Genomic DNA, 13,959 nt, shown 5'->3' on the forward strand with positions numbered 1-13,959 from the left:
ATCGTCTATATTCTGTGGACCGAATCAGACCTTGATGACCGACTAAGAGGCAAAATATGAGGTAATCAAACACGTTGACCCGAACCGAATCAGATCTTACTGGACCAATAAAAAGTATATCAAACACACATTTATTCTTACTTCTTTAAAGGAAACATATGACCGAACCTTATTTTCTGTCGACCGAATAAGAGACATAATATGAGGTAATCAAACGCATTGACCCGGACCGAATCAGATCTTACCGGACCAATAAAAAGTATATCAAACAGACCCTTATTCTTACTTCTTTAAAGGAAACATATGACCGAATAGACCTTATTTTTTGTGGACCGAATAAGAGGCAAAATATAAGGTAATCAAACGCACTAACTTGGACCGGGTCAGATCTTACTGGACCGGTAAAAGATATATCTAAAAGACCCTAATTCTTGCTTCCAGATCTATATCAAACATGCCCTTGTTCTTACTTCTTTAAAGAATCTGCTGCTCGAATATATATTGGTCTTATATATATGAAAAAAATGGAAAAATAAATGTTACTTCAAATAATTTATTTAGTGAAACGACGCGTGCTGGTACAGATATTAGTTTCTCTCCAAACAACATATATATGTGGCGGAAAACAACTCTTAAGCCCAGCTTCACTCTACACTACACCCATGGCTATTTTCAGTGCAAGACTCTGCTCGTTGCCCTTACAGCCATCTATAATTTCAGCATCATCTTCTAAAGGTTCAATCTGTCTGTTGATCTTTCACTGAAAACAGTTTCGGAATTCTAATATGTTGTTTTCAATCATGATAACTACAGATACAAATGGGAGTTCAGTAAAATTGAGAGACGATTGGAGGCAAAGATCCAAACCTATACCTCCTGGAGGCACATACCCAGCTAAAGATCAGTGCAGGTTCTTTTTACAATCCTATTCCATCTTATTTATATTAATCTCCTACATTTCCTTCTGTACTTGTCTAATATTCTTATTTTTGAGCAGCGATTTAGTTTTATGATATCTTCGTTCCTAAACGTACTAATTAGGGTTCTGTTGAAGCGTTCGATTACAAATTTCTTGTTCTTGCAGTAAGTGTGGATTGTGTGATTCTTACTACATTGCTCATGTGAAGAATGCCTGTGCTTTCTTGGGAGATGGAATGTCAAGGATTGAAGTGAGTTTATAATCTTTTCTGTGTTCTTAGTCGCCTGCCGATTAAACCCTTTTTGCTCTTCGGTTCAGGGGCTAGAACAAGTGGTTCATGGCCGAGGTCGGAATGTTGATTCATTAGATGAAACATATTTTGGTGTTCATGAAGAACTACTTTATGCTCGTAAAACAATGCCTGTTGAAGGTATATATATATATATATATATATATATATATATATATATATATATATATATATATATATATATATATATCGGGTTCTGTAACTTGATAAGTTGGTTTATTAACATTCATAAATTATATATCACCTTCTCATATGAAAATCATATTATCTTTATTTCTGTTTATTGATTATTCTTTAAGCCCTTATCCTTTTATCCACTAATGTAATTGCAAGCATTATATCATATCCATATAAAGAGGAACACATTCTCTTTCTTTTTTCATAAATACAGAAAACACCATTTTCAAGTTTTTATGAAGTTGTTCATAAAAAGACCTGATTATTTCATTCTATTAATTTATGATGCTAGGAGCTCAATGGACAGGGATAGTCACAACTATTGCAATTGAAATGTTGAAATCAGGCATGGTTGAAGCTGTAATTTGTGTTCAGAGGTAATAAATTTATGGCTAAATGAAATAAATAACAACATACTTTCATTTATCTGCGTATTATAGCATCCTATTTCCATTTCTCTCTATCAAACATTGTACTTCCTTTTCTTTTTCTTATCAACACATTATACTTTGAAAAAATCTACCCTATTACAGCATTGTACTTTCAGTCTTTTTTTCTTATTAGGATTTAGGACATTATACTTTGAAAAATCCATTCAATTATAGCAATGGAAATTGCTTTGTATTTGTATGACATTGCTGTAATGTGGTAGATTTCTCAAAGTACAATGCTGTAATAGGAAGTAATGAAAGTAGGATGCTATAACAACACAAACAATTAAAAGTACATAACTATTCTTTCATTTTTACAAGTTTATCAATTTTTTGTTTGATTCATGTCAGTGATCCAGACGATAGACTATCCCCAAGACCTGTTTTGGCAAGGTATCGAAGATACTCATCCTATTTTTTTTTTCTTTTATAATCGTATTCTTTTTGTTTTTTGTTTTTTTGATATAGGACACCTGAGGAAGTTCTAGCAGCAAAAGGGGTAAAACCGACATTGTCTCCTAACCTTAATACACTTGCTATGGTTGAGGCAGCAGGTGTAAAGCGTCTGCTGTTCTGTGGTGTTGGATGCCAAGTACAAGGTATATATATGATATGATATGATATGATATGAGGTTTTGTGTATTATTGTGTTATGATATGGTAATATTTTTCGTTCTTGTGACTTTACTATTTTAATGCAGATTAGTTTCTTAATCTGCAGCACTACGATCAGTTGAGAAATATTTGAACTTGGACAAGCTTTATGTGCTGGGGACTAATTGTGGTAACTTGTACCTTCTCTTCTCATAACCTCTTTTTTTTTTTTATGTTATAATGGAATGAATTTTACAATTTATTAAATCATGAAATTCATAGGTGCAAAATAAGTAAATAACATACCATTTTAAAAAAAAATAAAAAATTTGGGTTGTAGTGGATAATGGAACACGAGATGGTCTAGATAAGTTTCTACGAGCTGCTAGCACAGACCCAGATACAGTTCTTCACTATGAGTTTATGCAAGATTATAAGGTATTTAACACTTTATTTCAACATATTATAATTTACTTACCATAAATATATTAACTTTTGTTATATATATGTCTTTTCTTATGTTGGTAGGTCCATTTGAAGCATTTAGATGGTCATATAGAAGAGGTACCATGGCCAATAAACCTAAACTTTTCCACTTTCCTTTTTCCATTATCTTTAAACTCCAATTACCATTTTTGTTTAAATTTTAACTAAAACAGGTTCCCTATTTCTCTCTCCCAGCAAATGAGTTGGTTGATGTTATAGCACCATCATGCTACAGGTACCCTCCATCCCTCTCCATGTTTTTTTTTTTATAAAAGTTTCTTTAATCTTCAAAGAGGCCACTAGAGTAACTTATTCTTTTCATTTTTCAGTTGTTTCGACTACACAAATGCAGTAGCTGTAAGTCTTTCCCTATCATTAAATTTAAATCCCCTTCTGTTATGACATGACATGACAAACTGTACTATGTTTGTCCAGTGTGTCGGTCAGACTGATGTCAATGAGACAAAAACTGCAACTTTTTGTTTGAACCAAAAATGTGGGATAGAGACTTTCTCTCAATTTCTTGTTTGTGCAAAAGACCTAAATACCCTCCAAAATAACCTTAAAATTCAGGATTTGGTGGTGGGGTACATGGGGGTACCCAAATATTCTGGAGTAAGCATGACACAACATCCACAATATATTACAGTGAGGTGAAGAACAAGGCTCCTCTTTTTATATATTCTCTAAATTTCATTATACTTACGATTTTTTTTTTCTTATTTTGTGTTGTAAAAAACCTACCCAATAATAGCATTGTATTTTCTTACATGGGCATTATACTTTGAAAAACCTATCCAGTTACAGCAGTGAAAGTGGTTTCATATTTATATGACATTGCTATATTGGGTAGATTTTTCACTGTATGATGCTGTAATAAGAAGAAAGGAATGTAAGGTAAGGTTCTATAATAAACAAATCAATGTAAGTAGGTTTTATTTCAGGCATTTAATCCTTACCTTTTGACCATTCAAATTGCAGAAATGAACGTGGAAGAGAAATGCTGAACTTGGTCAAGAATCTACTGGAGATCACCCCTACAATAAGTGGAGTAAAATCCTAATCTTTAGTTTTCCTCATATCAGATACAAGTCATCTGTATAAGGGATAATGATATAAAAGCCCTTAAGTTTGACAAAAATGTGCGAATTTACCCTTTTTTGGATGTTAGGTTCACTAATACCGGATGCTTGCAACTTTTTTTTTTTTTTTTTTTTTTTTTTTTTTTTTTTTTCAATTTTACCCTTTTTGTAGATTTAACTGGTAAAACCGAACATTTCTACCAAATGTGAAGGCTTTAATGAACCACAAATATACGAAATGGTAAAATTGAACAAAATGTTGGAAGTATCCGGTATTAGTAAACCTAAAATCCACAAAAGGGTAAATCCGCATATTTCTGCTAAACTTAAGGGCTTTTATGTCATTATCCCAATGTATAACTAACGACAATTGTTTACTTCAGGGCGAGAGACGTCCTTTTGTTATGGAAACCGTGAAGGCAGACGATAATGCTAAACTTGGTAATTATTATTTGATCTTAATGCAAGAAAATAGCAAAATACTTTCATTTTTTTTTTTCTATCATTAATTTTGATCTTCGAATCCAAGCATGATTTTTTTTTGTTATGTATTGATTTCATTTTCAGGAAAGGGTCCTGCTCAGCCTGCTCCAAAGTTTATAGGAAACATTATTGCATTTATACTAAATCTAGTAAGAGTTCATATATTATTACAAAAAAAAACAGAATATATATTATAGGAAACATTATTGCATTTATACTAAATTTAGTTCTTTTCAGATTGGGCCAAAAGGTCTTGAATTTGCTCGCTATTCGCTTGATTATCATACTATCAGAAACTATCTATATGTGAACCGGATATGGGGTAAAGAAAGGTATGGTTTGGAGTCTTATTTATTTATTTATTTATGAAATTAGTCATGAGTCGGATTTAATTTGATAATCTAATGAACGCAGAGCTGCAAGACACATGCCATCATATGCAAAGAAACTTGTGGCTATGTATAATGAGAAAGGTGAGATTGATGAGATCCTTTCAAACAAGTGATGAAGTTTGTTCATGTTTTTTTTATGAGATTGATGAAATGTGTTAAAAGTATATGATATGTTGAAGATTGGTATTTGGGAACAGAATGTCAAAAGAGATTGAAATGGGCCATGTGTGTTTTGCATTAAATGTAGAGAGTATGGGGACTCATGTGGTTTGTCTTTGTCTTTGTGTATGTATGTATTGAATGATAAGATACTTGGACTGTGAGGATGTGGTTAGGATAGAAGCCGTCCAACTGGGACATGATAAGTAGAATATACGAAATGAATTCACCTTCGATTTCAATGCATGGAAACCACAATATGCATTTTATAAACCTATTTTCATTGTTACAAAATTTGTTTTTTAATGCTTCTAAGGTTAAAAATGTTTGATAACTCTAACCTTGGCTTTTGATCGTTTCTTATGGTTCTTATACCCTCATTCTTTAGAGGTTGAACCTTGGATCGTGTCGTAAAAAAGTTAATTGAACCCCTTAAAAATACCGAAGTTCTTAGTAAAATCAAAATTAGAAATGTGTAGTCATGTATATAACCCTTAACCTATGTCGTGTTTGTTGGTGATGTTAGTGTTATTAATATATTTTAGGGTAGTTATTATTAATATTGAGATAAGCTGAACTCTATTTACTCACCGAAAATGAAGGTGTGGGGTGCATGCTAGGAGTGATAAATGCGAACTAAAAAATACGAGAGAGAGGGGATGTGGGGTTCCAGGGGTAGCGCCCTTGGGTATACGATTCCAAGGGGCAGCGCCCCTTGCGGTGTCCAAGTTGCGGGGCTCAAAACTGCATCGCGAAACCTAAATGGATTTCTATAACAAGAAAGAGTCCAAAATTATATTTCTTGCGAAAACTAGTTATGACATCATGATGATGTAATAGGCGGTTATGTTTTATAACCACCATTGTAACCACTTATTTTGGCGCCATTTTGTGTACTACTACCATCCTAACCAACTTTTTGGCACCAAGAAGGAAGAATAACCAACTTCCAACCGCCATCTTCTATAAAAGGAAGATGGATGTTCGATGCAAAGGTTACGATTCATATACTTACATGTCGATCACTTTGCATTTCTTTATCTTGAGGAACAAATAACAAACAAGGTATTCTGTGTTTCTTGATTCAAATTAGGCCTGTAATTTGAATTGGTTTTGTTCTTGGATTATCCTACATCTGAATTCGTGTACCCCAGGAAACATGAACGAATTACATATTTCAGAAAGTGTTCAAAAGACGATCCTATAAATTATCCAAGCGTATATTGTTATTCTGATACCCTATTTTTAACATTTGAAATCTGTAATTTTCAAAGGAATAATAATGGCAGAATCAATAAGAGATATGAGTTCTATAAGAAAAATCTCATGTGTATCAATACAGTCATCCCAAATCAGAGTATCAAAATACGATAATCATAAAATCTGCAAGCCGGAGTGTACAATCAAGCTTTGACCATTCCGCGATCATACGAAGTACTTGAAACACATTTCATCAACAACTGTAAGCACAAAGCTTAGTGAGTCTTCCCCAAAATATACATACAACACAACTATTAGCAACCCTAGGGATCATCAGCAATCCCAGTGGTCTAATAACATGCCCTGTGGATTAACAAACACGTTTCAGGGGTTATTAGCAACCCTTTGGATTTTCAGCAATCTAGAAGTTATCAGCAATTCAATTTAACTCACATATAACAATAATTAACAATTAAGATCTAACTGGTTACAAACATAAATACCACACATGCAAAAGTAGTGAGAAGACTCACTTTGCAAATAGTAGTTAGAAATACATAAGCTCTCACACACAGGGTAGACAGGAGCAAGAAGACACCTAATAGCAATAAAGAATACCCTTTCAGTCTACACCCTTAAAACCCTAGTTTGACCCAAAAGTCAACAATAGTCAAAGCCAACGGTCAACCCTTCTATGCCCTGTGTACAAGCTGCTCTACGCATGACGTAGAGTTAAGGTGGTTACGGGCCAAAACAAAGCTACACCCAGCGTAGCAAGAATTACACCCCGCGTACTAGTCTAAATGCCAAAAGTTACATTAAGCTCTTAATACAAAACGTTAGCTCTTCAAACTTTCAGATATTAACCAAAGGGAAAACTTAATGGATAAAGTCACCGACTTTATCCATTTGCATGCCATAAATTAGCCATAAACCAAACCCTAAGTCCATGAAGTGCATTAATGCTTAAGATCTCATATATGGGGTAGATAGAAGTGATAAAGCTCTCAACTTTATGATTCAACAACCTCAAAAACAACAAGTGATGGTATTCAAATGGTTTGGAGTAGATCATACTCACAAGAACCTCTGGGACTAAAAGCATACAAAATGCATAATGAACTAGATCTAGTATGAGAGATTGCCAATATGGGAACTTTATACCTTTTGGAGGTGGAAAACAAGATGAATGATCTAGATCTACAAGGCTTGGAGCTCCTAGCTGCTTCTCCAAAGGTCTTCTCCTTCAAGGGTGCACACAAGAACCCTTTAAAATCTCAAGGTTCTCACAAAAATGGCTAGGGTTTCGAAGGGACTGGATGGGAGGATGGAGGATGGGTATGAAGAGGCCCTCAAGAGGGTTAGAGCCTTTAAATAGGCTCATAACCCAGGAAATTAGGGTTTTTGATCCTGCATACTACGTGCTGCTTAACTAGACTTATGCCTAAAGTACGTCCTTAAATACCCGTATGAAGTCTTTCTCCTACGTTGAGCGTAGGAGGTCATCATGCGCCCCGTGTAGGACTAAAAAATACACTTAATGCCAAAAATAATCCAAAAAAAAAAATCATACCTGCGGTACGGGTGTTACAAATCTCCCCCACTAGAATCGGATTTCACCCCCGAAGTCCTCAATCTCAAATAAAGGAGGATAGTTGGTACGCATTGTTGAATTAGTGTCTAAGCCCATAACTATAATTGGTATATACTTGACCCGACCCCGCATGGTCCATTTGGGTTGCATGGCATCGGGACATTTGGATAGACCTTTTGTGAGAAGAGGATATTTGTGACATATTAATATATTATAAGTTCTAATATATTAATATGAAATCTTATTATTTAATTAGTATTGGTCAAGAATTAAATTGGAATTAATTTAGTGATCAAAAGAGACTAATTAAATATATGGGGATTGATTGTGTAAATCATTCATTCTTATATATGTGGGCTTATGATCCATGATTCCTTATGTTGGGTTTAACCCATGTGGTGACCCATGGATACTCCATGGAGGTTAAAACCCATGGAGCATAAGGAATGGGTAAAGTCATGGGTTACATAGTGTAACCCTAATGTGCACACTATATAAAGACCCCATTGGTCGGTGAAATCGGCACTAGTGCACTATAAGGAGGGCAAGCCGATTTCATAGAGTAATAAGACTAGTATCTTCTTCTCATGGTTATTCCAAGATGTTGGTGATGTTGTGTGAACCATTTGAGGTGTCACACTTGAGGCACTAGGCTCTTAAGCTCCATGGAATCAAGCTACAACAAAGAGATATGTATTCTATCTTGTTTTTGTTATCCTATTACATATGATTGTATGCTAGTTAGGGTAATACCTTGGATAATTGATATTTGCATGTATAATAGAGAAAACATAGATCCAAGGTATTTAGGGTTGCATGTACACCTTAGGAGTGTTAGAATGCTCAAAACCCAACAGTGGTATCAGAGACTAGGCTTGTTTTCAATTATACTTGATGCAAATTGCTGAAAAAGCTGAAAAAAATCGATTTTTTGGCTGTCTGGGCACTGGACTCGCCGAGTCCACTGATGGACTCGCCGATTCCACTGATGGACTCGCCGAGTCCATGAAGAAATTCATCATACTCGTCGAGTAGGTTCATACACTCGACGAGTAGAAGCCCCTGACAACATATTTTCGACTTTTAAGGCTGGAATTGGACTAGGAACATTACCCTAAGCTGTTTTTGAACTTATAAACCTGTTTTTGATGTGGTAATGTTCATGCTAATCCAATTTCAAAGATAATTGTCAGAATTTCAAGATTTGTATTAGTTTTATGTTCATGCTAATTTCTTGAAGATTGATGATTTGAATTATCTTGTTCTTATGAGTTAGCTTAGATTAACAGAAAAGTTACGAGATAATGTGTTTTCAATCCATATTGATCTAAAAGTTACTCATAAAATGTGTTTTTGTAACTTGTCCTCAAGTTATATGAAAAGTCACATTTATGATTTTTTTTAAACACTCATAAGATTTCTATAAGTTATGAAAGTGAAGAGTCTCATTTTTAAATGCTTTAAAGTCTTCGATAACTTGTCCTCAAGTTATGAAACTTGAATAGTTTTTTCATTAAAACTACTTTAAACACATAAGTTATGGAATTGAAAAGTTTTGTAGTGTTCAAAACTCGCCCTCAAGTTTTGGAATTTGTAAAGTTTTCCCATGAATACTTTAATTCCAAGATTAAGCCCTTAGAGTTTTAAAAGTTAAAATTCAACCCTTATACTATTATTATAATTTTAATTATATAGATATGTATAAGATAAAGTCAATCTTACCGTTAGTAGGCCTCATTCACGAAGCCGGTCTATAAGGGGGGTATAAGGTTACTGCCTATAAAATGTCAGTTTAATGGGTGTCCACTCTCACCCACCGCTTCCTTGACTGGTGGAGGGTCGTTAGCTGAACGGGTAGGATAGGACTCTAATTCTCCTTTCATTAAAAGTATAATGATAAATACTAAGTAACTAAACACTTACAAATTCCCAATCTTAGTTACTTAGGAAAATGTGAAACGGTGCTAACCCATGAAATTACACTTTACACCTTTGTTAAGTCGTTAATGGAGCGTGTGTGGTTAACCGGCACACTAACATGGGACTGACAATGTGTGGCGAAGGGTAACTTAAGTTTATCATAGATTGGTGGAGCGTGTGTGGTTAACCGGCACATCAATTAGATGATAAAGTTGAGGGTACCAAGTCAATTTGCATGGTTATTCACACCTTGTTTGTGATCCCCAGCATCCCAGTCACAAACTTGAGAGGGCACAATCGAGATTCAAACATGCCATTGAAAGTTCAATGTATCTCAAAAGATCTAGGAGTTTCAAATCCAATTAAAACTTAATTATATTTCGTTTTCATGGTGGAAATTGGTAAATCGTCATTTACCTACCTTCAACTATTTTATAGCTTGGATTACGGCATCCCTCTTCCGGTTATAAATAGGTTGTTGGATCCTAGCCTTAATATTTCATATTGGGTGTTATATTAAGGACTTTAAATCAACTAAACTTGAATTTCTCCCATTATATGTGTCTAGTTAAGACAATTATGATCTTCCCAAATCCCTAGGAACAAGCTTTCCTAATGAAGATGATGTCCCATGGTTGGTTCATGGAAATCATACTTCTCTACCTCCACCTCCTCCAATTATTCTCCCTAACCCACAAGTTCAAGGTCACTCAAGCCCTATTGGCAAGCAAGGTCTATGTGTGCTCACATCTTGGAGATGAAGTAACATATTGACAAGCCGGGAGAGTTGGGTGTCAAAGTCTTGAGAAAGTTGGTTGTTCAAACACTTTCTAAGTCATATAGTGAGTTCCTTTAGGACTACTATGTAACCGACTATGACATGACCCTAATGATCTTATCTATTTGCTAGGTACTGCTGATTCAGCAATGATTTGGAGCACTGGTAAAGCAAATTTGATTAGAAGATCAACTTCCCAAACTACCATGGACATTGACAATGGTAACATTGGATATACAGAAAAGCTTTCTCTTCCCAATGGAAAGGGATCGGCCATAGTCAACTCGGTTGACCAAATGGTAAAGAGAAAGGCTAAGTCTGAGACAGTCTCGTGTACCATTCCCAAAGAGTCCATATGCTTATATTGCCAAAGGAAGGGGCATTGGTTGCGAAGCTGCCCTATTTACCTGAAAGATCATAAGGTTGGTCAAGTCAAAAGTTTGACTCTACTTCAGGTAAGTCCACTATCTAACTCTGTTAAGTTCCTATTTGGAGATTCTTATTACATGATGTGACTGAGTCACATGTTGAAGTTTTAAGAATCAAAGAAAAGACAGGAAGCTTAAAGAAGAGTATGCTGATTCTGATCGCAAAGATGGATTTCGATCGCATGGTTCGGTGATCAGAATTTTTGAGCTGCTGCTTAAGAGTTGTGATAGATTGCTTAGGAAAAGATAACAACATAGTTTTCATATGCATTTGCATTATAAGGATAAGTTTTACGCAAGTTTTAAAAATAAAAGAATTTTTTTGATTTTATTTATTTTAAGTATCCTTATAATGGCATTTGTGGAAAATTGTTGTTTATATGTTTCCATTGATAGCAATATTGGAAAATGGATTTGATTCTTTCATTTGTGGTAGTGTCATAATTTACCAAATAAGGAAAGATTCTCATCACCCAAGTTTCAGTTGGATAGAAACTTGGAATCATGCAAGTTGTATTGTGTGATGAATGAGAATTTTCATCTTTGGAAAATTAAGACTAATTCCTTGTTCACATGTATATGTGAGTCAAGTGAAGGACTAAGGGATCGAGTACACATTCTTGTTCACTGGTCAAGTCCACCACAAAGATCGATAAGACTATTTGTCATGATTTACTAAAGTTTAGTAAGTATGGTTATACTTACAAGTTTAAGTATAATTCTGTAACATTGGAAAAGTTTTAGTGTATGGCAGAACGAATGAAAAAAATCAAATTAGGCAGAAAGATAAAAAGTTTCTCAAATCTGAAAAGATGGGAGAGTACTTTAGTATCATGGTTATGATCATCTTAATGATTATGAAACCATATCACAATTGATTCTCTAAAGACATCTTAGTGCATTTGTTTGACTAAGAAGAGGAATCGTAAATTGTTGAATTGGTTAAATCTAAAGATGAATCATACTGCGTCCCAAAATAAAGTCTTAGAGTCATACTCCAAGATTGAGCCTTGAGTGACATAATCTTAAGAAAAGTTTTAAAACAATTTTCAAATGTAGAATAAAATGTTTTCTACTCTTGTACATTTGAGATTGGTAAGTTGTGATGTTTTGGATAAGACAAAGACCAACTAAGACCAATTGTGAGAAGTGTTTAACTTGATAAGAATCCGCACTAACTCTTGAATATTTGTTTTTTAAAGGAATGATTCTTGACAAAAGAGAATCTTATATGTCAAGAGGTCAGTGGGAGTCTTAAAATATCTTGAGATAGTTTCAAGAACTAATCAAGAGTATTGTTAATCACTAGCCCACGACTTGAGGTTTGTAACCTATCGTGTTGACATATTCTTATTTCTGTGCCTATTCCAGTTAAGGTTGACTATGCTTGTGATTTCTATGAGTTCTCAATTGTTTGCATAACAATGTTTAAGCAATGGTAGGCCCTTGAGCTGCCAATTGGCAAAAAATTAATATTGAACAAGTTCAGTCCATATGAGTTTGGGTTTGTCACTAACCCTGTCTTGTGATTATATTTTGACAAATTCACATGGATATGAATACATACACCATAAAAATCTAAGTGTCATAAGGTTTCTCTCCGATTCATGAAAATGATGGTGAGGAAACGCTTTCACTAAGAAGATTTTAAGTAGATAGTAATTGTGATTTTTGCATTCTCAAAGTCATTATTGGAGCGCGTGTGGTTAACCGGCACACTAACATGGACTTGTGAGAATGGCAAAAAGGTCTAAACATTATGATTACGACATCCCTCTTCATAATTGTTTAGACAAACATGTGAGCTATCTAAGGAAAGGTGTATGATTATGATAAAGTCTTATCAAAACAATCTTGTATTAGAAATCTGAACTTTGGCAAAAAAGTCAATAAAGTATTGATTTCTAGAAGTCCAGTTGATTTCTGAGTACATGTCAAAGCTAGTGGGAGCATAAGTGTTGTGCTAGTAAGATAATAATCATTGTGCTAGTGGGAGCATGATTATTATGGTAAGTGTTGCAAGTTAGCAATGTTAATTATAGAAAACAAAAGGTTCAATTCGCTTTGAAAAGTTGTTTTGCTATAATTAAGGGAGAGGATTTATACTTCATTCCAATTCTAAAAGCTTATATTGAGATTTTAATCAACTTTAGTCAAGGATATATATGAATGTTATGTTGGAATGATTTAACATAAGGAAATTCTATATATGTTGCATTCTCAAAATTCGATTATGATTACGGCATCCCTCTTCATAGTTCGAATTTTGAGAACATGGCAAATAAAATTTTTTATAGCATGAATCGGGTCCCATATGCTTCGGGTATAGGATCGATTACATGTGCTATAATATTTATCCATTCTAAATATTATAGCACATGTAATCGATCCTATACCCGAAGCATATGGGACCCGATTCATGCTATAAAATTTTTTATTTGCCATGTCCTCAAAATTCGAACTATGAAGAGGGATGAATCGGGTCCCATATGCTTCAAGTATAGGATCGATTACATGTGCTATAATATTTATCCATTCTAAATTTTCCAAATGCCTAGGGCGTTAAGAGGGAAAAAGGAATAGAACTGGATTTGACGAAAATAATTAAGCAATTGTCGAGGACAATCTGAGGTTTGCCAAAGATTGGTTGCTCATGGACAATTGGAAGTATAGAGATAGGACCATATTGACATATTCTGAAAGGAGGCAACTCTTGTTCAGAAGTGATAGTCAAAATGGGAATATGGAATTGTCTCCATAGGTGGAATCCATAGGTGGAAGTTATTCTTTGAATCTGTGTAAGATTAGAGAACTTAATGTAAAGAAAGGTGTTCAAAGGAATGCACTTTGAATGTGATACTTCGTTTCCATTGAATTGCACTCCATTGGAATACTTTGTAATGTTTGTTGCCAAGTCTTTGTGACTTTGGCATAGTCATTATAAGGGGATCGTTGCATATAAGTTTAGAATCTAACAGATTACGGTAAATGACAAGAATTTGGTAT

General features: G+C 34.4%; 1 protein-coding gene across 1 annotated transcript; it reads left to right on the plus strand.

The window, feature by feature from the left end:
• Positions 1–580: 580 nt before the first annotated feature.
• Positions 581–5,116, plus strand: HCAR (coenzyme F420 hydrogenase family / dehydrogenase, beta subunit family). The gene is made up of 18 exons (XM_079056563.1): positions 581–735; positions 814–910; positions 1,085–1,169; positions 1,238–1,349; positions 1,699–1,783; positions 2,189–2,230; positions 2,306–2,436; positions 2,559–2,621; positions 2,772–2,869; positions 2,960–2,995; positions 3,091–3,152; positions 3,247–3,274; positions 3,491–3,570; positions 3,899–3,968; positions 4,383–4,440; positions 4,567–4,631; positions 4,720–4,814; positions 4,897–5,116. The coding sequence occupies exons 1-18, from the start codon at positions 663–665 to the stop codon at positions 4,985–4,987; spliced, it is 1,371 nt and encodes a 456-aa protein (XP_078912689.1). The 5' UTR covers positions 581–662; the 3' UTR covers positions 4,988–5,116.
• Positions 5,117–13,959: the final 8,843 nt, after the last annotated feature.

This window comes from Lactuca virosa, chromosome 6 (assembly GCF_052849685.1).
Source record: "Lactuca virosa cultivar CGN04683 chromosome 6, Lactuca_virosa_CGN04683_v6, whole genome shotgun sequence".
Lineage (NCBI taxonomy): Eukaryota > Viridiplantae > Streptophyta > Magnoliopsida > Asterales > Asteraceae > Lactuca > Lactuca virosa.